The sequence below is a fragment of the Sus scrofa genome, chromosome 9 (assembly GCF_000003025.6).
Source record: "Sus scrofa isolate TJ Tabasco breed Duroc chromosome 9, Sscrofa11.1, whole genome shotgun sequence".
NCBI lineage: Eukaryota > Metazoa > Chordata > Mammalia > Artiodactyla > Suidae > Sus > Sus scrofa.
In genome coordinates this window covers 123,819,231-123,846,685 of record NC_010451.4, presented here as the reverse complement: position 1 = coordinate 123,846,685, position 27,455 = coordinate 123,819,231, and the positions used below count along the sequence as shown (strand labels likewise).

The window sequence follows — 27,455 nt, the reverse complement described above, 5'->3', positions numbered from 1 at the left end:
CCCCACTAAAAGCCATTATTTCAAAAAACATACTATTGAAGAATAGTATATTCCAAGGATCTCAGTATTAGAAAAGTTCTTTGAGGTTAATACTGTACAAGAAAATATATACTATTAATTCATTATGGGCAGGGATGGTCTATTACTCATCTTACTCCCAAAATTAGAACATGGCTCAGATCTCACATTGCTGTGGCTGTGGTGTAGGTCAGCGGCTGTAGCTCCAATTCAACCTCTAGCCTGGGAACTTTCATATGCTGCAGGTACAGCCCTAGAAAGCAAAAATAAATAAATAAATAAATAAAATATCCACTGAAATGTATATAGAGAAATATGAAAAATACAAAAACGCATATAAGACAAAAGGCTAAAATGTCAAAAATTTATGTAGTAAGATTACCAGAAGAAGGGAGGAGACCAAGTGGGGCAGGACAAATAATCTGAAGAAGAATGACTGAAATTCCCCTAAATCTGACAGAAGACAAGTTAGAAATGCAAGAAGTCCTAAAATCACAAGTAGCAAAAAATACTTAGGCACACCATAGTAAAAATGCATAAAAGCAAAGCAAAGAAAAACACGCAGGTGAACAGAGAAGAAAAAGGAATACTTCCTCTACTCAGCAAGTCAGTGAAGACTCCTCAAAATGGACTAAGGAAGACAAGAGGTAATGGAAAAATGTCTTCAAAGTGGTGGAAGAAAATAACTTGAACAACAATTTTATGTTCAGGGACCACATTCTTAAAAAAAAAGACATTTTTTATTCACACTCAAAGAAATAACAAATGGTGTTCATTAGACCGTTAGAAAATAAAATAATCCTATATGGTAGCTTGGAGGAGGAGAAAACAATGAAAAAAATAGTAAATACGTGAGTAAGCATAAATTAATAGTGACTTAAAATAATACCTATGAAGAAAAAGTACTGATTTACACTAAGCTTTAATATGTTAAGGATGCATGTTGAAATCTATAGAGTAACCACTAGAAGAAGAAAACATGTAGATAACATGCTAACAGAAAGAACATATAGAATTATTAGCCAAACAACCCTCAAACCAAAAAACTCAGAATCTGAAAGAAAGCCAAAAGGAGAGAAAAAAGAAAATAGAGCAGAAGAGACAAACAGAAAATAGTAACACAGAGTTCCCTGGTGGCCTAGTGGGTAAAGACTTGGCATTGTTACTGCTGTGGCTTGGGTTTGGGTTCAGTCCCTGGCCCGGGAACTTTTGCATGCCATGAGTGTGGCAAAAAACCAAATTAAGAAAGAAAGAAAGGAAAAGAAAGAAAAGAAAGAGATGAAGGAAGGCAGGCAGGCAGGAAGAAAGAAGATAGCATCTAAAACTTAATACATGAGAAGTTACAGTAAGTATAATTGGAACAAATACTCTAACTAAAATGCAACTGTCAAACTGAATTTAACAAAAAACAATGAAAAATACAAAAACAAGATTCTGTTAAAAAGAGGCTCACCTTGAATATAAAACAAGAGGGTATTTAAGAGTAAAAGGATGGAAAGGGATATAACAAGCAAACACTTGCCACAGGGTGGTGACTGATAAAATCAAAGCAGACCATAAAGCAAGGAGCATTACTAGAGATAAAGAATTACTCTACCAGGAAGGTACAACAATTCCATAATTTGCTTGCATCAAGTGTTGTAGCCTCAAATAATATAAAGGAAAAATTAAGTCTTTCTCCACATTCTTACCAACATTTGTTATTTCTTCTAAGCTTCTGCACAGAAAAGGAAACCATCAACAAAATGAAAATGGGAGAAAATATTTTCAAATCATATATCTGATAACATGCTGATATCCAAAATATATAAAGAACTCATGCAACTCAATAGCAAAAGAACAATCTGATTAAAGAATGGGCAAAAGATCTGAGTATAAATTTTTCCAAAAAAAAGACATACACATGGAGTTCCCATCATCGCTCAGCAGAAACAAGTCTGACTAGTATCCACGAGGATGCTAGTTCGATCCCTGGCCTCACTCATTGGGTTAAGGATCCGGCACTGCCATAAGCTGTGGTGTAGGTCACAGGTGCAGCTAAGACTGGCGTTGCTGTGGCATAGGCCAGCGGCTACAGCTCCGATTCGACCCCTAGCCTGGGAATCTTCACAAGCCATGAGTGCAGCCCTAAAAAAGACAAACAAACAAGCAAAAATAAACATATGGCCCACAGTACATGAGAAGATGCTCAACATCATTAATCCTCAGGGAAATGTGAATCAAAATGACAAAACGACATCATCTCACACCTGTTAGAATGGCTTTATAAAAAAGACAAAAATAGTAAATGTTGGTTAGGATGTGGAGAACAGGAAACCTTTGTGCCCTGTTGCTAGGAATATAAGTTGCTGCAGCCAATATAGAAAACAGTATGCAGGTATCTCAAAAAAATTAAAAATAGAACTATCATATGATCCAGCAGTTCCATTCCTGATATTTACCTGAAGAAAATGAAAACCCAACTCAAAGAGGTATATGCATTCCTGTGTTCATTGCAGCATTATTTATAATATTCAATAGATATGGAAACAACCTAAGTGTCCATTGATGAATGAATGGATAAAGATGTGGAATATTATTTAGCTATAAAAAATAATCAAATCTTATGATTTGTAACAACATGGATGGAGCTTGAGGACATTATGCTGAAATAAGTCAGACAGAGAAAGACAATACTGTATAATTTCTCTTATATATGGAATCTAAACAACAAAAAAAAACCCCACCCAAAACAAAGATGGAGCTCATAGATACAGAGAACTGATTTGTGGTTGATAGAGACAGGAGGTGGGGAAGGGAGAAAAAAGGGTGAACTGCGCTTTTTTGTAGTTTTTTTTTAAGTTTAAATAAATTTAACAAAAAAATGGACACTACTGAGAGAGAGAATATGACTTTTTAACACATGTGACTGATTGGTGGCTTGTACAGAATATATAAAGAACTCATAAGTCAGTAAAAAAGACAGAAAATCAAACAGAAAAAGGGGCAAAAAGCTTGAATAGGAATGTCTCACACACACACATTCAATATATCCAGTTGACTCTTAAATGAAAAGGCATTCAAAATAGTAATTATGGAAAACATATTAAAACAACAAATGAGACATTACTACATACTCACAAGAATAGCTACAAATAAAAACCTGGCACAAATATCAAATACTGGGATTGTGGAGCAACTGCAAGCCTCAGATCTTGATGGGAGCACACATTTGTACAAACACCTTGAAAAAGTATTGAGAATTGTTTATCGAAATTGAATATGTGCATATCCCATGACCCAGAAATTCTAGCTATATATTCAATAAAACTGTGTTCATATGTGCATCAAATAACATGTACAAAGGTGTTCATAGGATCATTATGTAGAATCAGTTAAAACTGAAAACAACTCAAACACCCATTGGCTTTGAATGAACGAAACAAATGGTATATTCATATACTGGAATACTCGACAGCATGCATTCTTAACAAGGATGATATTGTCCCCAATGGGGTAAAAATTGGTTATTGAGGGTTAGAAAAACTTACTCTTTCATATGTCGCAGATGTACAACATATCTGTGGTATAAAAATTTCATGTCTAAAGAAGTTCTTTAGAGGAGGCAATAATGAAAAAGTCAGGGCAATGGCTGCTTAACTGCTCTATGTTACAAAATAAGCCAACAACATAGCATAACTCATAAACATAATGCAGTGCTAAAGCAGCCAGATACCAGAGTAAACACTGTTACGATTACATTTATATAAATTTCAAAATTTTACGTAAATCCAAAAAACAGATAAAATTAAATTACTAGGACCTTTGGGAAAGAGGAAAGGATTAAAAATTGAGAGGTAACGTAAAGGTGACCTTTGTTCAAAAGAGTGGTTGATTGTCAAACACATTCTTCCTTTTTCTGCTTTTCACAATCATTAGTAATTATTAGAAAAGGAGGCAAGTAGGGGCTAAAAAGAGAGAAAGGAGCTGAGGCTGACTGATATGAGGCAGAATCATTTTAATACCGTATTAGGAAAAACTAAAAATCATGAGGCCTTGTCTCTTCATTTCCTCTGTCAGGGAGAAGGGAGCTGAGATACCAGGGTGGAAGGTGCTAATTAAATCAGGTTAGCAGGTTGTGCTAAAGGAATATTAAGCTATGCACAGAACTAAAATTACATAAACTATGAACCTAGGAGTGGAGTCTGGAGAAACACACTCAAGGTAGACAAAGAGGCTTCCCCTGTCGCTATACTGAGTTAACCATGCTAAAAAATAAACCCCAGATTTCTTCTGTATCAAGAATACTGCAGTAGATGCTGTTGCGTGCAGCTCAGATTCCTCCCTCTCCCCCATCTGAGTTGAAGCTCTCATTCTCCTAATCGGCTGTGCATTTTGCCTGCTGACGGTGCACAACTGAGGCTCTCTTGGATCTGCCCTCAGCTGAAAGAGAAGCTGCTTCACTCAGGGAAATGTTCCTTCTGCAGGAAGCAGTGGGACCTGGCCCCAGAAGCTTGGCATAAGCTGGGAGAAGATGTATGAGATTGATGCTGAGGGTGCTCAAAGGGGGTAAACTATATAGTTGGTTAAGGGAGAGTTAATCTATATAGGAGCGTTCTCCCAGGATATAGGATTTAAGAGCCTAGCAAGGATCCTGCAAGCTAGTGCAACGCTGCCAGGCTGGTTCTCAGAAGTTTAGGAAAAACAATGGTACACACTAAATAGATACACTAGTGGACAAAAGGATTTCAAAAGGCTCATAGAACTGAACATGCTACGGAGGAGAAATTACTTAAGGCCCCCAAATTCACCAGTCAACAATATTCCACAGAGGTCCCAGAGAGAAATCCTTTGGCTAAAGAAAAGAAAAAAGCATTGGTGGGGAACACACTTGTATCATCAAGGGGCTTAGCAGTCACTTTCTGTGATGTGAAAATAGCCATTCTGAGTTGCTGCCTAGGCATTTTGCAGTATGACACCCAGAGTCTAGACTTTTCAATTAAGACTTGAGCTTATGTTTTTTGCCCTGAATGCCCATCTGCTTTTCCCAGGGTACCTTTTAAAATGACCACTTGGATTTGAGCCCATGAAGAATTGGCGATCGCTATGCCAACCTCCTTAGCCTGCTTGCTCTCTTTCTCCTGCTCGCTTAGGCTGGAAGACTGCCCTTCCCTTGGCTCCCTGTGGCCCTGTTTTGGGACTTGTAAGTAATAAACCTGTAAGTAACAGACATTACTTCGTGTGAGTGTGTTGAACCTACATCTTCAATCAAAACAGCTCCGGGGTTTTCACTTCCCCAAGGTGGGGGCTTGGATGTCTTGGGAGCTGCCTGCAGGTCCCGTGTGGTGGCCTGTGCCTTCTCATTCAGCAGGTTGTGATGTACATATTCTTAATACACTAGCTCTGGGTTTTCCAGCACAATTGGCCATGAGGATGGGATGGTGGATACAGTTTGTACCCTCTTACAACACCTTTTAGCTGTAACTATCTTGAATCTAGCTAATATGTCCTAGTCAGTATTGACTGCCCTGGAGTCCCAGCTGCAGTTTGCGTTCACATTTTTTTTTGTCTTTTTGTCTTTTTAGGGCCACACCCACAGCATATGGAGGTTCCCAGGCTAGGGGTCCGATCAGAGCTATAGCTGCCAGCCTACACCACAGCCACAGCAACACGGGATCTAAGCTGTGTCTGCAACCTACACCACAGCTCAGGTCAATGCTGGATCCTTAACCCACTGAGCGAGGCCAGGGATTGAACCCCTATCCACATGGATGCTAGTTGAGTTTATTAACCGCTGAGCCACGACGGGAACTCCCTTTTTTTACTTTTGACTACTTTTTGTAGTCCTGCTGCCTACGGGCTATTGCCCACAATCTGCCAGCAAGACTTGGACACACATACAGTATCTTCTTTATCACCTGGCACTATGTTGATGACATCCTGATCTGGGATCTCTTGGAGGATGTGGTGCATGAGACCGTAACATGGCTGGTGACTCACCTACAATGTAGAGGTGGGGTGATTGCCCCACACAAAGTTCAAGGGCAAGACACGAATGTGAAATTTCTGGGCATTAATTGGTCCTCTAAAGGATGGGACATTCTGTTAGCGGTTAAACATCAGCTCACACAGCATGTCTTAAGCCTCTTCATTTGGGCCAGTCATTTTAGTGACAACACATAATACATTGTCCATCATTCTTAGGCTCATTTATGCAGTCATGGGCAAATCCACATTTCTTTGGAGACAAGCTTAACAACAAGCTTTATGTGTGGCACAGAGGTCAATTCATCAAGCCTTCCCCCTGATTCCCCTAGCTCTTCCTTTTGGGTTAAGGCACTGGCTACCATGGACTATGCATCCTGGAGCCTGTGAACTGAACACAGCTCCTCCCAGTTGCCTAAGGGCTTCTGCCAAATGACTGCTCTCCACAGCTGCCCCTTATACTCCTTTAGGGCATCAAATTCTCTTTTAACATTTTAATGTAATGAGCAGACACCAGACCTCATTTTGGGGACCATTGTAGTTGCTGGGCATGTTAGCAGGCTCAACAGAGGCTGTTGCCCAAGTTAGGGGCCTACCTGCTGATTGATCCTGCCCCCATGTGCCCAGTAGAAGGAACCCCATGCATCCCTGCATGTTTCCCAGCTGATTTCTGTGGTGCTCAGTTGCTCTCATGCGGGACACCTTGCAATACAACATGTGGCACCTGGCAGGAGCCCCTCGTGCCCATTATAATCCTCCATATCTGCCCAGACACCACTGCCACATGGATGAATATGACCTATACCTCCTCCCAAGGAGCAGGAGTCCCATGGTCCTGGGCCTCAAGGCCCAGATGCCTGGGAGAATCCCAACTTTGCCTTCCCTGATCAAACAGTTGGTGTTCACCCTGCATTTCACCCGGGGCCATCACATATACCTGGCTCTCCACATGTGCATTTCTTCCTCCTTCAACTTCCAAATGTATGTGCCATCTTGCTGGCCTCTAGGAGTTCCCTCTGTTCACACAGATGTCGTTTGGTTTCCCAGGAACCTACCCTCACACGTCACCGAACAGGATCCCTCACATTAAAAGCATGCAGTATTCATCCTCAGGAAGTAGGGAGTAGGTCTGCTACTACCCCTTGAGAGAACTGGGTTAGGCAACGCCACAATAGAAATGGAACAACAAATCATTAAAACACCAATCTGTCAGCCACTCTGGCTGAGCACAATGGGCTGCAACGTCAAAGCCCAACCTTAATGCAACAACAACATGATTCTTTAGTGCAGATGGTTTTGGATAAGCCTTTAGCTTTAGATTACTTCACTGGCTAAGGAAGGAGGTATAGTGCTGTAAAGAGTACCTGTTGTATTTAAGTCAATAATTCTGCACAAATGTAGGAGTTACCTCCGTGGCTCAGTGAGTCAAAAACCCAGCTAGTATCCTTGAGAAAGAGGGTTCAATCCTTGGCCTTGCTCAGCGGATTAAGGATCAGGCGTCGCTGCGAGCTGAGGCATAGGTCACAGATGTGGCTCAGATATGGCATTGCTATGGCTATGGTGTAAGGCCAGTAGCTGTAGCTGTGATTTGACCCCTAGCCTGGGAATTCCCATATGCCTCAGGTGCAACCCTGAAAAGCTAAAACAAACAAACAAACCAACCAAAAAACCCACACACATGCAAGCTTACAAAAAATAACCCAATAAGTACAAATATTCTATAATCCCATCCAAGTTCTTAATCAAATACCTACCTTAGTCTTATCCAGTGGTTTTGATTTAGTTTCTTGAATGGACTCTCAACAAATGGGGGAAATGGTTATGGACAGGATTTCAAATGATCACTCGTCTTGATTGTCTATTGATGTTGTGGATTGGCAGTTCTGTTTTGCTCAAATGTTTCATGTGTTGGGTGACCAAAACCCTGCCAGTGGCTTTTAATATCTCCATCATTCAAACAGTGACCATAATTTTCCCTAAAGACTAATGCCTAGGCATCACAGGGTCAATTGTGATGAGAAAACAGTCATTTTTAGTTGCAGCCTCTGCTCATACCCAGAGCCTGGACATTTCAATAAAGACCTGAGAGTAGGTTTCCTGTCCCGAGTTCTGCCTTGCTTTTCTCAGGGAACCTTTTAAAATGACCAGTTAGAGTTGAGCCCATGAAAAATGAGTGACTGCCACTCCAACTTCCTTACCCTGCTTGCTCCTTCTTTCTCTCCTGCTCTCTTGTGACTTGGGATAGAGGACTGCTCTTCCCCTCACTCACTGTGTACTCATTCGGGGACTTGTAAGTAATAACCCTGCTAAGTAACATACTTTACTTTCTTTAAGTGAGTGTATTGCAACCGTGCCTTCAATCAAAATGGCTCTGGGGTTCTGACTTCCCCAAAGTGGGAACTTGGAAGTCTAGGGAGCTGCCTGCCAACCCCATGTATGAAATAATGCCATTTGCAGCAATACGGATGGACCTAGAGATTATCATACTGAGTGAAGTAAGTCAGATAAAGACAAATATATAATATCACTTATATGTGGAATCTTGAAAAGATACAAATGAACTTATCTACAAAATAGAAATAGACCCACAGACATAGAAAACAAACTTATAGTTACCAATGGGGATAGTGGCAAGGAGGAGAGATATGTTTAGGCATTTGGGATAAATGTATACACACTATTATATATAAAATAGGTAAGCAAGAAGAACATACTGTATAGCACATAGAACTATACTCAGTATCTTGTAATTACTTACAATGCAAAAAAATCTGAAAAACAATATAGACGAATCACTTTTCTGTGCACTTGAAACTAATCCAACATTGTAAATCAACTCTACTTCAAAAAAGAAAAATTAACAAATGTTCATTGAAAGCCAAAAACAAAAAAACAAGAAAAAACCCAAACCCATGATTTGACTATGTATTATCCAGAAGGTATTAATTTTTCCTATAAAAACACATATAGATTGGAATTCCCTTGTGGTGCAGAAGGTTAAGGATGTGATGTGGTCACTGCAGTGGCTGGGTTGCTGCTGTAGTGTGAGTTTAATCCTTGGCCCAGAAATTCCACATGCCATGGTCACGTGAAAAAACAACCCCCCCCAAAAATAACTACACATAAAGATTATAAGTAAATGGATGGAGAAAAATATACAATGCTAACACTTATCAAAAAAAGCAAGAGTATTAATTTTATACAGAACAGCCTTCAGCGAAAGAAATGCTATCGGGGATAAAGATGAACATTACATAATGAGAAAGGAGTCAATTCTCTAAGAATGTATTATAATCTTTAATGTGTATGAACCTAACAACACAGTGTCAAACTACGTGAACAAAACAAGAGTTCTGGGTGTGACAGAACTGCAAAAGAAATATGAAAATACAGTGTCATAGTTGGGGACTTCAACCCCCTCCATCACAAATTGACAGATCCAGCAGGCAGAGTATCAATAATGATCCAGGCGAACTGAACAATACCATTTACCAACTAGAGCAACCAACTAGGAGTCAATAAACCACTTTATCAGACAGCAGCAAAATACAGATTCTGCTCAAGTTCACATGAAACATTCATCAATACAAATCACGTTCTGAGCCATAAACACACTTTAATTTTTTTTAAATAATAGAAATTATACGTCTACTGTCAGACCACAGTGCAATTAAATTAGAAATCAACAATAGAAAGATAGCTGGAAAATCTCAAAACACATGGAGATTTAGCAACATACTTCTAATAACCCATGGGTCAAAGAAGAAATCTTGAACAAATTTTTGAAAGAAATAAAAACACGACATCAAAATTTGGGGGACGCAGTAAAAGCAGTGCTTGGGGGGAGTTTATAGCATTGAATGCATATATTAGAAAAGGAGAAAAATAAATCTGAATCAACCATTTATGTTTCTACCTTAGGAAACTAACAAAAGAAGAGCAAATAAAATTCAAAGTAAGCAGAAGAAAAGAAAATAAATCTTAGAGCAAAAATCAATGAAATTGTAATCAGGAAATCAATAGAGAAAAATCAATGAAACACAAACCTGGCTCTTTGAAAGGCTCAATAATATCAATGTCTCTAGTGAGGCTAACTAAGAAAAACAGAGAGAAGACAAAGATACTAGTATCGGAAATGAAAACAAGAATATCACTACAGATTCCACGGATATTAAAAGGGTCATAAAAGAATTCTAAGAACAACTGTATGTCACAATTTTGAATACATAGATGAAATGGACCAATTCCTTGAAAGACACAATTTTCCAAAAATCACCCAAGAAGAAACAGACAATCCAATGTACATGTATGTGAAGCATGAAGATCTTTGTATTACATCTAAAGCCCACCAATAAACCACTACTATGAAAGAGGTGCTAACTAGCCAAGAAGACAGAGTGACTTAGCCAGTGATTTAGATCAGCAAGTCTCTGTCATAATCCACCCTAGCACTGGCACAATGAACTCATGAAGTTGGCAGGGATGGAGGCTGTGCATGGACCCAACAGCGTGGGTCCCATACTTACCTAGGCTGATTTAGCTGCCAATGCAGCCAAATGTTCAACTTGCCAGCAAAAGAGACAAATGCTGTAGTCACATATTCTAGCATGCCTTGCAGAAAACCAACTATTCACTTGATGGCAAATTGATGACATTGGACCTCTTTACTCTGGAAAGGGCAGCCATTCACCTAGACTGGAACTGCCATGTATTCCAAACTGCAAGGCTTCAGTCAGCATTGCTATTTGGGGGCTTACCAGTGTTTGATCCCCTGAATAGGATCCCACATAACATTGCCTCTGATCAAGGGATATACTTAACAGTAAAGGAGGTTGGCAATGGGCATAGAGTGATGGGCTCCACTAGTTCTGTCACCTCTGAGAGCTGCTGGTCTGGTAGAGTAACTAGACTTCTTCTTCTTCTTCTTCTTTTTTTGTCTTTTTAGGACCACACTTGCAACATATGGAGGTTCCCAGGCTAGGGGTCAAATCAGAGCTGTAGTTACTGGCCTACACCTCAGCCACAGCAACGCCAGATTCTTAACCCACTGAGCAAGGCCAGGGATCGAACCCACATCCTCATGGATACTAGTTGGGTTCATTAACTGCTGAGCCATGACAGGAACTCCTAACTAGACATTTTTGAAGGTCTAGCTGTGAAACCATCTTGGTGCCTTGGGAAAATGGGGCAAAATTCTCCAGGATAAACTGAAGACCATTCTATGGTGCTGTGGCCCCAGCAAATCAACGACTGGATATGAGAATCAAGGGATAAAAGTAGAAGTGATCCATTTACCATCAGTATTAGTGACTTATTTAGGGAAATGTTTGATCCTTACAACTTTAGGTTCTCTGGGTTGAGACCAGCATTGTCCAATAGAAATATAATGTGAACCATGAATACCATTTAAAACTTTCTTATAGTTAAATTTAAAAAAGCTAAAATTTAAAAGTTCTCCCATGGCATAGTGGGTTAAGGGTCTGGTGTCACTGCAGCAGCTCAGGTTGCCACTGTGGCACAGGTTCGATCCCTGGCCTGGGGACTTCCACATGCTGTAGGCATGGCTAGAAAAAAAAAAAAAAAAAAAAAACTAAAAGGAAAAGAGTGAAGTTAATTTTAGTAATATATTTTATTTAACCTATTTGTACCAGCTATATTTCAAGTGCTCAATGGCCACATGGGGCTAGTGTCTCCCGTATTGGAGAGTAACAGTCTAGAGGTCCTAGTTCCCAGAGGGAATGCTTCTCCTAGGGACAGAGTAGGAGCTCATACACTTCAAGTTCCTTATGCTATGAGGCTAGCAGGCAAGTAAGGAGTCACTGCACTGGCAGGGCAATTGACTATAATTATCAGAGCAGGGGCAGCAGTGAATTCATTTGACACTCTTGGAATTCCCTTGTCCAATTTTGATGATAAATTAACAAATGAGCAGCCACAGCCTGAGAAGTCATGATAACCAGGGGCTTATGTCCCTCATGGATGAAAGTCTAGGTTATCTTGCTGAGGTAAGCCCCCCAAGACAAGCTGAGCCACAGATGAGCATAAAAGGACTCTGTGGTGGGTAGCAAAGAAGGGAGAAGAGGAGTGTTTGTTGTGCCAGACAAGCTGTAGTAGTATGTATCAGCCCTTCTTATATAAGTTCCCTAGGCAAAGAAACCAATCAGAGTCCTGCAAAACCATTCCACGATGCTGCAAAATTTCCTTACAAAGCAAGAGGACAGGACTGAGTGTGGTGGTTCATGGCTTAGCTTCTTTCTTCAGAAGCAACGCATTCATTCTCCCAGCTGCCTGGAGTGTTGGCTGCTGATATGCTTCAGTTGAGGCCCTTTGGAAGTGGCCTTGGCCAAAAGGCACTGCCCAACCCAAGGTTATATCCTCCTAAAGGGAGTCACATCTCATATGAGTCAATGCGGAGGTACAGAAGTTTCTTGCCTCAGTGAGGAAAAACTCTGAAGGGCCATCCTGGCTTTAGAGCCTCCCATAGCTGCTGCTGATGTTTATGTTAACTGTCTCCCAGTTAAGCATCTACCTCTGCCCAATCCTGCTTTCCTCACTCCCTTATGAATGTTATGCCTAAGAACATGCTCCCACCAAGCTTCTTCCACAAACCTCTGACTCCAGGAACCCCGTCAGAAGACAAATCTGCATTATTTAAAACCCCAGAGTGACAGCTAGGTAAGAAAGTAGGAATTAATGATTTCACCATCATCCTCATTCATTTATCGCTGCATCCGACTTTTATGATACCCCTCTATGGCTTTGTAGGAGAAGATAAAGACGTGGTCATTCTCTGTGGACCATCCCTCTTTTGGCTTATGTCTCTTGAGTTTGGAGACTCTCTCTTACCTTGTTGTCTCAAATCCATCCTTGGGTTTAAACACTTACCTATTTGAGGCGATTTTTCACAATATATTTTGTAGTCATCACTGATCTTCTCTATGGCCACCTTTGGATACTTAGAGCAGAGTTCCTCGAAGGACATTTTCTCCATATCTGTCAAGCAGGGAAAAATAAGGATAGAGTCTAGTTGCCGACTTGGATTTCAAAGATGCATACACTTTTTGGGAAGGCATTGCCTTAAAAATGTTATTTAAGTAGGATAATAGTGTTGACACAGATGATCTTGGGTCATCTTCACAACATGCCTGTCGTTCCCATTTTACCGATGAGAAAACTGAGGCTTAAAGAGAGGTTAAATACATTACTCAGGTTCACACAGTCCCTGGCAGAGCTAAACCCCAGATCTCTGGGGCAGCAGAGCCTGGCGCTCCTAACACTGCTCTCCATTGCTGGGGCGGCTGGTATGTCATGTTGTGGGAGGAAGGTGGCTATTAAAAATATATTCACAGAAATGCTTTGGACATAATTCTGGGGCAGGTGTGAAGTGGAACATGCTTTTCAGATGCATGAAATGATGCAATCAGTATAACTGTGGTGATGCCTGGGTGGGTATGAGTGAATCTGACCAAATTTGAGAGCTCTGGCTCCCTTCAGAGTCAGTGGGGGCCTCTGCGGTCAGTCAGCCTGGACTCAAATCCTGGATCTTCCACTGTATGATCTTGGGAATGTAACATCCTTTTGGTGCCTCAGTTACTCTTTACTTAGTTCCTATTTTTTTTCTTTGCCTTTTTAGGGCTGCACCCACGGCATATGGGAAGTCCCAGGATAGGGGTCCAATCAGAGCTGTGGTTGCCAGCCTATGCCACAGCCACAGCAACACAGGATCCAAGCCACGTCTGTGACCTACACCTCAGCTCATGGCAATGCTGGATCCTCGACCCACTGAGTGAGGCTGGGATCAAACCCACGCCTTCCTGGATACTAGTCGGATTCGTTACCACTGAGCCACGATGGGAACTCCACCTCCTGTGTTATTTTGAAGATCAACCGAGGTCATCTTTGTATTATACAGTGCTGACACATAGCAAATACTCAGTAGATGCTAAATACTAATATCTCCCAGTTGCCTATATGTAAGGATAAAAAAAAAAAATTATGGTGACTGACCTTACCTGCCAGAAACACCGGAGACTTCTTTTCTATCCTGAGAGACCCGCCTTGCTTCAGGTCCTCAGTAGCTATCTTTTGCCACTGCATAGATTCCATTTCTTCCATGTTAGCCAAACCCTGGCTTAGCTGCAGGGATTCCTCAAATCTCTTATAGAGGAGAATGTTCTCTTCTCTGCTCGTAGGTTCTCTTTTATGCCACCTGGTGCTGACGAGCCTGGACTGTGTCTAAGAGAAGGGATGGGGCAGCTTTTGCTACAGGACTAGAAGCAATATCTTTACAGCCCACTTCTACAGAGAAGGCCTCCCTGTCATGTGGACTTTCTGATTGTTTTCAATTTGTTGAGAACTATTGCTCTTAGACACCTGCCCCCATCCCTCTTCAAATCAAACTTATTTTCCATAAGGGAGAAATTCTATATTTATGTGACTTCCTCAAAGTCAGCTTATGCACTTGGAACTTTTTGAGAGGTTTCTCTTTAGAACATAAGGGACCATGTCCTTCCCCCAGCTGTCACTAGGAAAAAATCAAAATTTCATTTACTTTAACAAATAGCATTTCTATTTCAAAAGAGCAGTTACTCTCTTTCAGTCCCTCAACCTTAAGATTCCTCCCCAACTCAATCTCCACCTACTGTAAAAATTAGAAACCAGTAGTCCTCTTCATCCAGGAATTCAGCATACCAGGGGCTAAGCATCTGAAATCCAAACACAACGTAAGTGCTATGAGGAGATGCTTGCCGTATCTCTCCTGCTAGTATTCATGTGGGAGAAGTGTAGGTTGCAGATTCTGGATTCTCTCTTTGGAGATACAACGAAACAGCGAGCATTAGCCATGACCAACCAGGAGGTATTCCTTTGCTTCTCTGAATATGGCAGTTCATGTAGCCTCCCTCTGAATCTCAGAGAATAGTCATTGATATTTACGTAAGAAGAACTATAACAACAACAACAAAAATATATAACAAGTAATTTACTGGAAGACAGTCTTGACATCTACATACTTCTTTGTTCCTTTGCAAAGTACTATCTCATTGGGTTCTTAAAAATGGTCCCGGAAACCAAGCATCTCCTTTTGATATGCCTACCCTTAATATCTCCCATTTGAAGACCTTATCCACCTGTGAAGAATATTTCATTAGATTTTTAAAAAACACAGCAACAACTAAAAAATCCCCTACAAATCAATGCTTAGCTACATTTATTATCTGTATTCTAACTTTTATTCATTTATTTAACAAATCTTTTCTCTTTTTTTAAGCTTTTTCTTTTTTTCATTTTTAAAGTTTTACTGTAGTACAGTTGATCTACAGTGTCATGATAATTTCTGCAGTAGATAAATACTTTCTGAGTGCCTCTCACATGTCAGGCACAATGCACATGGCTGAAAACGTACAGATCAATGTGCTACAAGCCTGGTTCTCGAGGAACTCACCATCTATGATGATGAACAGTAGTATGACTCATGCTTAGACAGAGGTGAGAACAAAGTTTGCTGGGAGCAGAGAGGAAGAAACAATTATTTATTCAGGAAATAAGTTTTGAATTCAAGAAACCCATGAAAACTCATAAAGACAAGGAGATTTAAACCAGAGTTTACACCTTGTAGGATAAAGAGGCACTCGCCATATGGACATGGAATAAAGGGCACTCCAGGTAGTGGGAAGAACTTAACCAAAGACACAGAGATGGGAAAGGACGTAGACGAAAATGATTAGTACTCCAGCATGGCTAAGCAGTAGGATTCCTGGAAAGAGCTCAGGGATGAGGCAGTGGCAAGGGATGAGACAAGGAAGGTTGGTTGGGTATATGAGTGGTGATGTCATCATCATGGAATCATGAGATGCTCTCTTTATCTCTCCCCTTCAATTTACAACCAGTAAAACATCCGTAATTCAAAAAATGTTCCTCTGCCCAACACACCAGGATGCTGAAGGATTCCACACGTCTGTACATCTAAAGATAGGTGGACTGGCAGAGACACCCACAACCCCAGCTTCTACCTCAATCTTCTCCCCTCCTTCCCAATAGCTAAGCCCATGATCCAGATATTCCCAGAAACAGTGGAGGAACCCATCGTTCCAGTGCCCCAGGAATGATGCCACTGACAGCAAGGGCACCAGCAGCAGTAAAGCAGCAATAACCTCAAAGGCACAAGCAGTATCCACGAGAGCACCAATGACAACCCTGGCAGAGGTGGTGGAGGAGGAAAAGTGCCAATTTTCAAATATAGGCCCTGATGGCTCCAGTAAGAAAAACCAAAAACTGTGCTAAAGCACTACTCATTAAAGAAAAGAACAGGAAAAAACATAAAAACAGAAAAACAAAAACAAAAACAAACCAAAAAAAAAAAAACAAACAAAAGAAAAGCCTCTACTTGCTAGCTCTTTGAATTACTAGAAATAAGTTCAAAAGCTTAGCTAAAGAAGAAAAATGTTTGCTACTTCAAATGCACTGGCAGAGGAACAACTCAAAGATGAAGAATGCATTAAAAAATACTGGAAATAGAATAAACCATATCAAAGAAAGAATTAGCAAGCTTGAAGATAGAAATCTAGAAATGATACAGGTAGACGAGGAGAGAAAACTAAGATCTAAAAAAAGAAGAAATTCTACAAGAACTATCTGACTCCATTAGGAAGGGCAAAGTAAGGATAATGGGTATCCCAGAAAGACAAAAGAAGAAGAAGGGCGCAGAGAGTTTAAGAAATAACACAGACCTGGGAAAGGAACTGGATAAGCAGTTCATGAAGCTGTGAGAACACCTAATTACCTCAATGCAAAAAGACTTTCTCTGAAACACACTATATTAAAATTATCAAAAGTCAATGGCCAAGAATTTTCAAGGCAGCCAGGGAAAAAAAAAAGGATGATAACCTACAGAGGAACCTCCAGTAGGTGACCAGCAGATTTCTCAGCAGAAACACCCCAGGCCAGGAGAAAGGGATATGACACATTCAAGATATTGAAGGATAAAAATTGCTAGCTTCAAATACTCTATCCAATAGAGTTAGTCTTCAGATATGAAGTAAAAACAAGAGATGTCCCAGACAGACAAAATGTGAATGAGTTTACCACCACTAGAACTGCCTTACAAGAAATGTTGAAAGGAGCTCTTCTACCTGAAATGAAAAGGTAAAAGTACAAAGAGCCTTGAGTAAGGTGATAAATAGACAGAATCAGAAAACTGCAACTTCATATCAGAATAGGTTGTTAAACAATTACAGCATAAAGGTCAAAGTGAAAAAAGCAGCAAAAATAACTACAGGTAATTCACTGAGCAAGGCCAGGGACTGGACACACTCCTCAGAGAGACAACATCGGGTCTTTAACCCACTGAACCAACACAGGAACTCCTTAACCATTTTTCAGTGTACAATTCAGTGGAATTAATTACATTATCATGTTATTCAACCATCACCACTCTATTTCCAAAACTTTTTCATCATCCCAAATGGAAACTCCATACTGATTAAGCAACAACTCCTTATCCCGGCTGCCAGTCCCAGGCAACCTTAAGTAGGTTTTGTGTTAGATTTTTCTCTTTATTTAATTAAGGAACTTTTAGTTTAACTTGTCATCCTAGTTGGTCACCTGCCAGTGTCTATGAAACTCCATACCCCTGCCGTCTTCAGCACCATCTTTCAGTCTTCCCCTCTTTTGCTAGAACCAAGAGCAGATTTTCAGGCTGATGCTCTGTTTTCCAAGTTCACACCCCTTTCACTCATTTGCCTTTTACAGTATAGTATCCTCAATATATCTATAAACCTATTGATTTCACACATGTAATATAAAATATGATTTTGTCTCAATTCTCATTTTACAACTGAGGACAAATAGACCTCTAGGGAAATTGAAGAAGGTAGACTTCAAGTTTGTCCAAGACCACCTAGCCAAATGGTGACAGAGCCAGGACTTAACACCTTTTTTCTATATTCCATGTGGACTCTGTTTCTACACTGGTGAGTCAGAAGTCAGGAAACAGACATATTAGCTGGCATAATATCAGCATCCAACAAAGGCTGATTGGATGATTGCTGATCCAGGAAGCATAGCTTGTCTAAGTCTTTAACTCCGAATGCCTCCACAAGGGGTTGGGAGGGGAGCGAGGAGGGCTCTGGGGCTTTTACTACTCAAGAAATGTGTGAAGGGCTTTGGCTATGGGCTCACTCGACTGATCTCATCCTACACGCTCCAGATGTGCAACCCTAGATAATTAAGGGGCATTGGAAATTGTGCTGGACTTAGAGCCAAGAACTTCTGGGTTCTGACCCTGGTTCTTCCACTAGCCTACTGTGTGCCTGTGGGCTAATCCACATATCATCTCTGAGTCTCATTTTCCTCAACTGTACAATAGTGGCAATAATACTACCCTGTCTGCCACTCAGAGGTACTAAGAAGCCCAAAGGAGGCGATGTATATGAATGTGGTTATACAGTAAAGATGTTACAATGTTCTAAATAGTTTGCTGTTTATATCCACCTGCCCTCCGGATCTACTCCCTGTGCCTGGGGAAGTTAACCTGTATGGACACATCGACAAGCTCCCTTGACCTCCCAGTTGGATATATCCAGACCTGGCAGGAAACGGGAAAGCTGGAGGAGAGTGATCTTGGGGGACCTATTCCCCTGATCCCTCCTGGCCAGATCACTGTGAGCAGGTTACATCCCTCTACTGACAATTACAGCTCCTTCCAAGTCCTCCACACCATGCAGCTCTTTATCTGCTCATTCTGGTAACTGCCCCCTCTCTTCAGCTCCTCAGGCTCGAGTGTGATGAAGGTGACCCATGCTCACTGGCCCTATCCCCAGTGGATTCCCTACCTTCATGCCCATTCCTTTGTAAGCAGACTTTTTATAGAGCTCTCCTCTGCCACCCCACTTGGCTCTGACATTGGTGTTCTGTCATTTTAAAAATACAATGGTCAAACAATTACTGCCTGTGCATCTCCAGGATAGTCCAATGTTTTATCCCATGTTTTAGAATAAGAATAACCCAAATAATGACTCTTTCCAACTGGCCATTTCCTTGATGGCTAGTCTAGGAAAGGAAGACCTTGTATTCAATATATGATGCTTAGAATAGAGTTCTTAAAACTTCCCTCAATAGCACAGTCTGAAGGTCACAGGAGACACCATATAAGGGGGAATGGAAGAAGGAATGAAAGGTGGATAGTGGGCACTCCTCCACCCCCTTCCCACTTTGAAGTTTTGATGGCTTCTTGGGAATTCATTTAACTTGCTCCGAAGAGATTAATATGTAAAGAGCTGTGTGGGTAGTTACATCACTGTTAGCCAGTAGAGAGGACCAGAGAGATTTCTGGTCAGTCTTGACCTAATCTTCAAGATACCAACCCATTTCTGTGAGGCATGTCCTACCTTGCAGATCTCCTTCTGGGCTCTGGGAATCCAGGGGTTCATCTCCCCAGAAGGCAGCAGCTCTTTTAAGCCTTCAATCGTCTGGGCTTTTAGTGGTAGCCGTACACCAAGCTGCTCATTCAGGTAGAGCTCACAGATCCGGTTGCCCAGCATGTGCCGAAAGATGGCTTTCCCCGTTTTCCTGTTACTCATTAGGACACTGAGGAAATGGTGCAGGTCCTGCCAGAGGTCCAGCAGGCAGATCTCCACTTTCAAATTTAGCTTCTTGAGGTGGTCTCGGAAGGGACTCCCTGCACAGGCATCCGCACACAAGGCCCAGTGGGTGTACCCCAGGGAGAAGTTTTGCTTCATGGCCTTCTTGACCGTCATGTGGGAAGAGTGATTGATGATGGGGGTGAGAGTCCTCAGGTGGGTAGAGAATGCTGTCTCAAAGAGGCCCTCCATGCGGAGGTGGCTCCAGGCTTTCTTCCTCACGTTGCACTTCCTGGCACAGAGAGTATCTTTTTCCAGAGACTGGATCGTCCTCTCCCTTGAAGAGGCCTCTTTCCGGGAAGGCATTTGCACAACCACCTTCTCCTGAGGACACAGCTCCTGGGGGAGCAAAGTGTTGGTATCTGACTTGGTATCCATTTCCAGAGACCAAGAGCCATGGTCTATCAACTGCCACATCTTCCTCTTGGTCTTCCTACTTGAGTATCGTGTCTGCGGGTGGTTGCTCTTCTTAATGCTCATATTCAGAGGGAGCCCTCCCGCGTGAGTATAGCAAATGCTGTACAGGCGAGTCTCATATTCTTGCATCAGAAGCTGGCACGATTCCTCCTTGGCCATGACTGTCTTGGCGTGGGTGTAAAAGTTGGGGAGCCAATAGCTCTGGAGTTTGAACAGAGCCACTTTTTGCATGTGGCTCAAGATCTCCCTCCTGGTGGTTGACTGGTTGGGATGCCAGATGGAAAGGTTCAGGAGGGGCTCTGGAAAGAATAAAGAGATAAAGGATGAAAATGATGATGTGGTGGTGGTGCAGGTTTTGAATTTTTCCAGATGTGTTTCTGGATAGCATTTCGTTCATCCCTCAGGCAGTCCTGGGGTCTAGACAGGCCAAATGTAGAGTGGATATGTTTTTAGGATTTGTTTAGTGCACAGTGACTCGTTACTCTGATTATCTTCCTTCTTCACCATAGATAGAAGCCATGTTATGGGATGCCTCAAATAATTTTTTAGATTACTGAATGTTATTATAAAGAAAAGCAAAAGGTACAAGAAAAAGATATTTAAGAACGAGAAACTTATGCCTCCGAATGCAGTTTCTCAAAGTTAGATCTGAGAGAAGGAAGGATTTTGGACTGGATGATTTCAATTTTCAATTATCTATATGAAGAGAGGAGTGTGACTAATCCCAAACAGCAAATCTTCTGGAATATATTTGTATTTGAGTTGGGAAGGCCTCCTTACTGAATACGTAAATTTGGATGAATCCAATGTTCTAGAGAAGGGAATGGCAAACCGTTTTTTTTTTATGTATAGAATCAGATATTAAATATTTTAGGCTTTGCGAGTCAAATACAGTCTCCATTGCATAATGTTCTTCTTCTTTAAGCCTTTAAAAATGTAAAGCCACTCTTAGCTCACAGGCCACATGTACTGCCTTTGGCCTGTGGGCTGTAGTTTGTTCTAGGGAACCCCAATTGAAAAAAACAAAACAAAACAAACCATGCAGTCTTAGAAAGTCACTCTTTCCAGCCAAACTTCACCCACAAATAATATCTCAGGAAGAGGCATAGACCAGCTTAAACACAACTGGTCTCTCTCAACGCTTCCCTGTTAAGGGTTGAGGTTCCCACTGGCATCCTTGATATACAGAAGATTGAGAGGGTAGCAGTATGCAAGGCAAGAGACTGAGGACTATCAGACACTGGATTGATTTTTTTTTCTTACACCTCCCAGGGATTTCACTCCAGAGAGGCTTTATAATTCTTACTGATGTTCATGTTGCAGAGAGTTACCACCCTTGAGCTTTCCTGCAGGTGGGTGGCCTTCAGCACGAAGAGGAGGGACAGGTAGTAGTCTCTCCCTTCCATGTTCATCTCATCCATGCTCAGGATCTTCTCAACAAGAATCCAGAAATCCACCAGCTCTTCACCTAGACAGCAGACAGGAGAGACACCGAGCTGCACCCCAATCTTGCCCCTTCAGTGGCTGCATCTGAGTGTAGAAGCTTGATTCCCCCCTGCCCTCCACCCACCAGCCTGTGCTACTGCCTCCAACACCACTTTTAGTCACTCCTTTGGCTTAAGAGGCTATATCCAGGTATGTCCTAACGCAGGAGCCGATGGGAGGTATGACAAAAAAGGGACTTAATGTACAGGAATCCTTCATGATTTTGTTTTCTTTTGCTTGTTAGAAAAACTCACTTTAGGGAAGCCCCGAAAGATTCTGAGAATGGATCGTGAGACATTCAAGTTTTATCCCAAAAATAAAGATCCAGGAAAGAGAACATTGCCTAGATCACGGACCCACAGCGGACTGCAGAAGGATACTGGAGCCAAAAGATGTCAAAGACTGTATTCTGTGTTTCACAGATTTGCCAGGGCAGCAGTCTGAGGGACAAACTGTGACACTGTCTAGTTCTCCATCTGATCCCTGGAGATGCAGGATGTTATCCTTAAACTAGAGATTGTTCCTACACGAAAAGTCATGATGCTGAACTGCAATGCCAGCCAGTGCTCACTGCCAGCCTCCTAGGCTCACCAACTACGGGACCCGGTAGAACAGGAAGCAGGATATCCCAACACTTTTGCTACAGGGATTTATTTGTTTACTTGTTCCACTGTCATGGCAGCTTGGGGAAGCAGGGACTTATGGCTCCTGTTCACCTTTGTATCCCTACCTACAAGCAGTGACTGCCATACAGTGGTATTCGATAAACATTGTTAAATGAATGAATGAATGAAAGAAAGGGACTTGATTGTTTCTGCCCTAACCTACATGATGGACTCCCCTTTTCAAAGACTTTTACCCAAACTGCATTATAAAACATTGTTTTACTTTCACCACAGACATGCAGAACTGTCAACTGTGCTCTGGGGTATCCTGAAAGCTGTGAAGAACTGTCAGAGGCCGCAGAACAACTTCAAGAACCCACCTGCACTGCCCTTGAGGTAGGTACAGAAGCGCCACATCCCTCTGACCCCGCCAATGCATCTCTGGAGTAGCCACTGGTCTGCCTTTTTCCAGCTCAGCATCTTGGCTGCCAGGAAAAGTCCACAGTAAGAGATTGAGAACGAGCTCTTCTGCCGGCCCCTCTCTCAGGCTTGCACGTGGCCGGATCCCCATCCGCTCAGTGTGAATGAGGAAAAATGGTGGCCAGTTAGATGAGTTGGGCCCCAACGATGTGGTGCTTTTGAAGCAGGCACCAGACCCTCTGGTGACACACATCAAGTGACACCGGAGGGACCTATAAGCATTCGTACAATCCACAGATCGAAATCACCCTCTGACGAAGGCCCTGTGCCTTCTGTGGTCCCCACCTGACAGCAATTTTCCTGATGCATATATTGAAGGAGGGAAGTGAGTGAAATGGGCGATTTGTTACAATATTTTCCTCTTTGGGATCTCCTGGATCTCAACTTTCCCTGCTTTCCGTTGGCTAGTTGAGCCAAGAATCACGTTCCAATTCAACCTAGATAGGAATTTTATTCATTCATTCTTTCAACAAATATTTATTATATGTCAACGAGGTGCTGAGTACCGTTCTAGCTAGGTGTTTGGGATATACCTGCAAACAGAACAAAAATCCCTGCCCGTGAGGAGCTTAGATTCTGGCAAAGGAGGCGAACAACAAACAATAAGCATAATAAATACTTGTTTAAGGAGGTCGAAAGTTTTAAGCACTGCACGAAAAAAATGCAAAAGTAAAGGAGGGTATAGGGAGCACCAAGGCAGGGGCTGGTGAGTGGGCAGAGGGCTGGTGAGTAGGCAGGGTAGCCTTCACTGAGGAGGTGAGAACTGCGCAGAGATCTGAGGTGAGTGGAGGCCCATGTGAATATATGGAGGGAGAACATTCCAGGCAGAGTGAACAGCCAGTACAAAGCCTTGAAATGTTTGAAGGACTGCAGGGAGGCCAGCATGGCAAGGGAGAGGTAAGAGGAGATGAGGCCAGAAAGGAAAGGCAGCCCGGTCTCCACAGGCATTTTAGAGGTCCTAGATTTCACACTGCGAGGGGCCGTTGCTGGCTGTGCTAGGGAGGGACAGCGACCAGAGGAGAGCCCTGATCTAAAGAAGAGAGCAAGAGCAGGAGTGAGGAGACTGATTCAGAGAGGATTTCGGAGTTCCTGTTGAGGCGCAGTGGAAATGAATCCGACTAGGAACCATGAGGTGGGGGGTTTCATCCCTGGCCTCGCTCCGTGCTAAGGATCCAACGTTGGCACGAGCTGTGGTGTAGACCTCAGAGGCAGCTCAGATCCTGTGTTACTGTGGCTGTGGTGTAGGCCAGCAGCTATAGTTCTGATTTGACCCCTAGCCTGAGAACCTCCATATACCATGAGTGTGGCCCTAAAAAAAAAAAAAAAAAAAAGAGAGAGAGAGAGAGAGAGAGACAGACAGAGAGAGATTTCAATGCCAGGTAAGAAATGCTGGTGGCTTAGGCCAGGCAGTAGCAGTGAAGGTGGTGAGCTATGTTTGATTCTGAACATAGTTTAGGTGATTTGGCCATCATGAACTCTCACTTCTGGCTGCAGCGAGACACATAGCCCAGCCCATCTGTCTCCTGCCTGTTGCCCTAGGTACCAATTTTTCAGCCATAATACAGGTTGAGCCAGCTGCACACTTAAGGCTACAAAGGTAGCCCATATTTGTACTTTACTGAAAGGCTGACAGGCACAGGATAGTTCATGCACCTGGCTTCCCATGTTTCTCCACGCACGTACCCACATGCTTACCTCCTTCCGGGGAATTAATGAAACTGATGAACTCCTGACAGAGAATGTAATGGAAACACAGGTTGGTTTTACAGAAGAAAGGTAACCGGTATTTTTCCAACCAGGTCAATAATCCTTTGTACTTTGCAATCTAGAGTCCAATAAAATAGGAACAGAGAAGAGAAATGGAATTGACTTGTTAAGAAATGCAGCTTAGCCGGGGGTGGTGGGCAGCAATAAATAACTTCCATAACTTCATGCTTGTAGTATTTGGCCTAGAGGAGAGATGTGTTGATTAAAAATAGTACTTAAGGAATGCGTGGACTGGGGTTGAGGTTCTCAAAGGGGTGAATGGATTGGTAGGAAAGAAAAGGCTTGTTTTTTCTCATTCAAAAATCTTTCTTATTCTGAGTGAAGTTGTTTAAGAAAATATCTAAGTAAAAAAAAAAAAAATCTGGAGTTCTGTTGTGGCTCAGCAGAAACAAATCTGACTAGTATTCATGGGGACACAGGTTCAATCCCTGGCTTTACTCAGTGAAAGGCTAGAAGGCTAGAGCTCTGTTTCAACTCCTAGCATGGGAACCTCCATAAGCTGTGGGTGTAGCCCTAAAAAGAACACCCCCCCAAAAAAATCTAAGTTTAGCTTGATAGAAGAGAAGCAGAAGAGATTCAGTCTGTGGTATCACCATCATCAACTCTACTCATCTTCTTTGTAAGCACACTTAAAATTTCTCACAAGCTCCCAACCCATCCCGATTGCCACAACATGTACAAAAACACACAAAGACTCACACAAAACATCATTTGGTGAATAGGACAGGATCCCTGAAGGATCAAACTACCAGAGAAGGGAGAAGAAAATAAAAGTTTTAAGTGTTAGGGTTCTTTTTCCTAGGGAAACCAAATCTACGACTCAGAGTGGAGAGACTTTCTCAGCTCTCCAGGTCCCAGAGAAAAACAACACCTTGCTGTGAGCACAGCTAAGAGGGATCTTTCCGATCCCACCAGTAGGGCCTGAGGAAGCTGGTGGTAAGTCTAAGAGTGGAAACGGAGAACAGGAAGGGGGAAAGAGAGAAGGGAAAGACAATGGACAAGGACAAAGGCAAAAGATAAAGAGAAAAAATTGGGAGAAAGACATGCTTATGGTCAAGTGGTCATTAGGAACTGCCAAATGGTGACTTAATTTGAGCTACACCTCAAAATGCAAATAACCGCTATGTGGCCGTGGGCTGCACTTCCTATTCCTCACTGATGGGAAGCACAGCCAATCATTTCCCAGACTCTTTCTGGCTTAGGTGTGGCCTCAAAGTTCTCAGCACAGTGCACCAAGCATCTACTACCCAGTCATGACAGTGGACATGTGAGATAAATCCCTTCTGCTAACCATGAACAAGAGATAGAGGAAAGAACTCACCAGCAATTGCCTACCCAGGTAGTAAAAATGCACAAGGGAGAAATGACTACTCGGCTTGATGCTGTTTGTTCTACTCACTTGCTTTATAGTTTCTTCCAAAGTCACCCTGGGGACCTCCTTGCCCTCTTCCTTTCTCAATCCACACTTCAAATTCAGCTCCCTTGTCCCCCATCCCAAGTCATCCATCATTCAAGAATCATACTCACCAGGTCATGGGGTAGTTCTGGCCACAAGCTCCACTGTGAATTTTCAACAGTGTAAAATGGTGTCTGACCAAAGACCTGCAAAAGAAAGCTAAGAAACAGCCAAAGGAGTCTAGCACTTCTCTTCATGAATATGTCATGGTCCATCTGCAGCCGTGGGGGGAGAGCGATTCCATCGCTTTCCTATTTCAAGGGACATTAATTCTTAAATTTATTCCACTGAATCAACTTGGTGTGCACAAAACAACCAAGACCAAATTGCAAACTTTGTTTATCTTTTAGCTCCATCCTGCTCCAACCTGAGAGTTATCTTGCCTGTGTGCAAAGACCAAAGCTCATGACATGAAGAGGTATTTACTTTGTGTATTGCATTATTTATTTCTCCAGGACTTCGAGAGTTAGAACAAAGGCGTAAAGCCTTTTCATAAAAAGAAATATCTTTGGATTTGCCTAAATTCTTGAGCTAGAGAAAGTGGAGAGGACTGAAGGTGTGAAGATTAAGGGTACAAATTACCTGGGGTGGGGGGGGCGGGGGCAGGCATTAAGAGTATCCAAAATGGATAGATAATTCTAGGCCACTGTCTTCTTTTGTCATGGAGAAGGAACTGTGACCTAGGCAACCAGCTTTGAGACTAATGGAAAAGGGCTTCTATGTTTTTAGGTATCTAAGCTTAACAGTTTCACCATAGGTATTAAAATGTCACAAAGTGCCCCCAAAGTATTAGTGATAAACCAGAGGGGCTAAAGCCCCAACTCCTGGCTGAATGCTTAGCACATCATGTTGGTTTCACCATCGCCCCAAGACTAGCAGCCTCCAAATTTGTCAGTCTGTGGCTGCCTCCCTCTCTTCCCTTTGTCCTTGGCTGTATGGAGGGAAGGCTCTGGAGCTGCCTGCACTTTACAAATATCAGTCTATTAAGGAGACTCGGTCCTTAGTGACTCCTCCCTGATCTGCACTCAGTGTTGGGCATGACATGCCCTACCTGGCATGTGAAGCTACCTTTATGGGATAAGATCATACGGGCGTAGTGCGTGGAAGCAGTTTCACCACGTAACATTTGTACCAGAGGGAGCACGAGGCTGATGTGGAAAACATGCCAGGCCTGGAGCTGCAGGACCTGGTCAGGGCCAGAACTGCCCCCAGGTGCACTTTGGGATCTTAGACAAGTCACTTAACTTCTGAGATCTATCTGTGAGAAGGGAATGGCATTGACCTCACAGGCTGATTATGGAAGTGAAATGGTAGGAATCTGTAAATTGACAGCAGCATTCAACATGAAATACCACTGTCCTCCGAAATAGACCAAAGCTGCCTAAATGACCAGGACTTTCTGACGTTCTTGGGATTCTACTACCCACATCACATTCTCCATCTCTGTGACATTGCTGTGGGCTACACAATTAAGCTGACAAACTGATTTGCTGACATGCCTTGAAGTTACTTCAGAAATCTTTTATTAAGACAGTGGCAGATGCAATGTATGAGTGAGGATCACCCCAAACACCTGCTCTTAGAGGCCTCCTCCTTCTTCCCTTTTTCACCATGTCGCCGGCACCA

General features: G+C 42.4%; 1 protein-coding gene across 1 annotated transcript in view; it reads right to left on the bottom strand.

The window, feature by feature from the left end:
• RGSL1 (regulator of G protein signaling like 1) overlaps window positions 1-27,455 on the bottom strand; it is a 115,684-nt gene that overhangs the window by 32,415 nt on the left and 55,814 nt on the right. The window contains exons 3-10 of the mRNA XM_021063761.1: window positions 25,901-25,975; window positions 24,302-24,431; window positions 22,507-22,611; window positions 21,343-21,504; window positions 19,368-20,335; window positions 14,625-14,687; window positions 13,995-14,217; window positions 12,868-12,975 (exon numbers count right to left, since the gene is read on the bottom strand). Coding sequence (XP_020919420.1) covers window positions 12,868-12,975; window positions 13,995-14,217; window positions 14,625-14,687; window positions 19,368-20,335; window positions 21,343-21,504; window positions 22,507-22,606 — 1,624 coding nt within the window. The 5' untranslated portion in view covers window positions 22,607-22,611; window positions 24,302-24,431; window positions 25,901-25,975. The remainder of the gene's footprint in view (window positions 1-12,867; window positions 12,976-13,994; window positions 14,218-14,624; window positions 14,688-19,367; window positions 20,336-21,342; window positions 21,505-22,506; window positions 22,612-24,301; window positions 24,432-25,900; window positions 25,976-27,455) is intronic.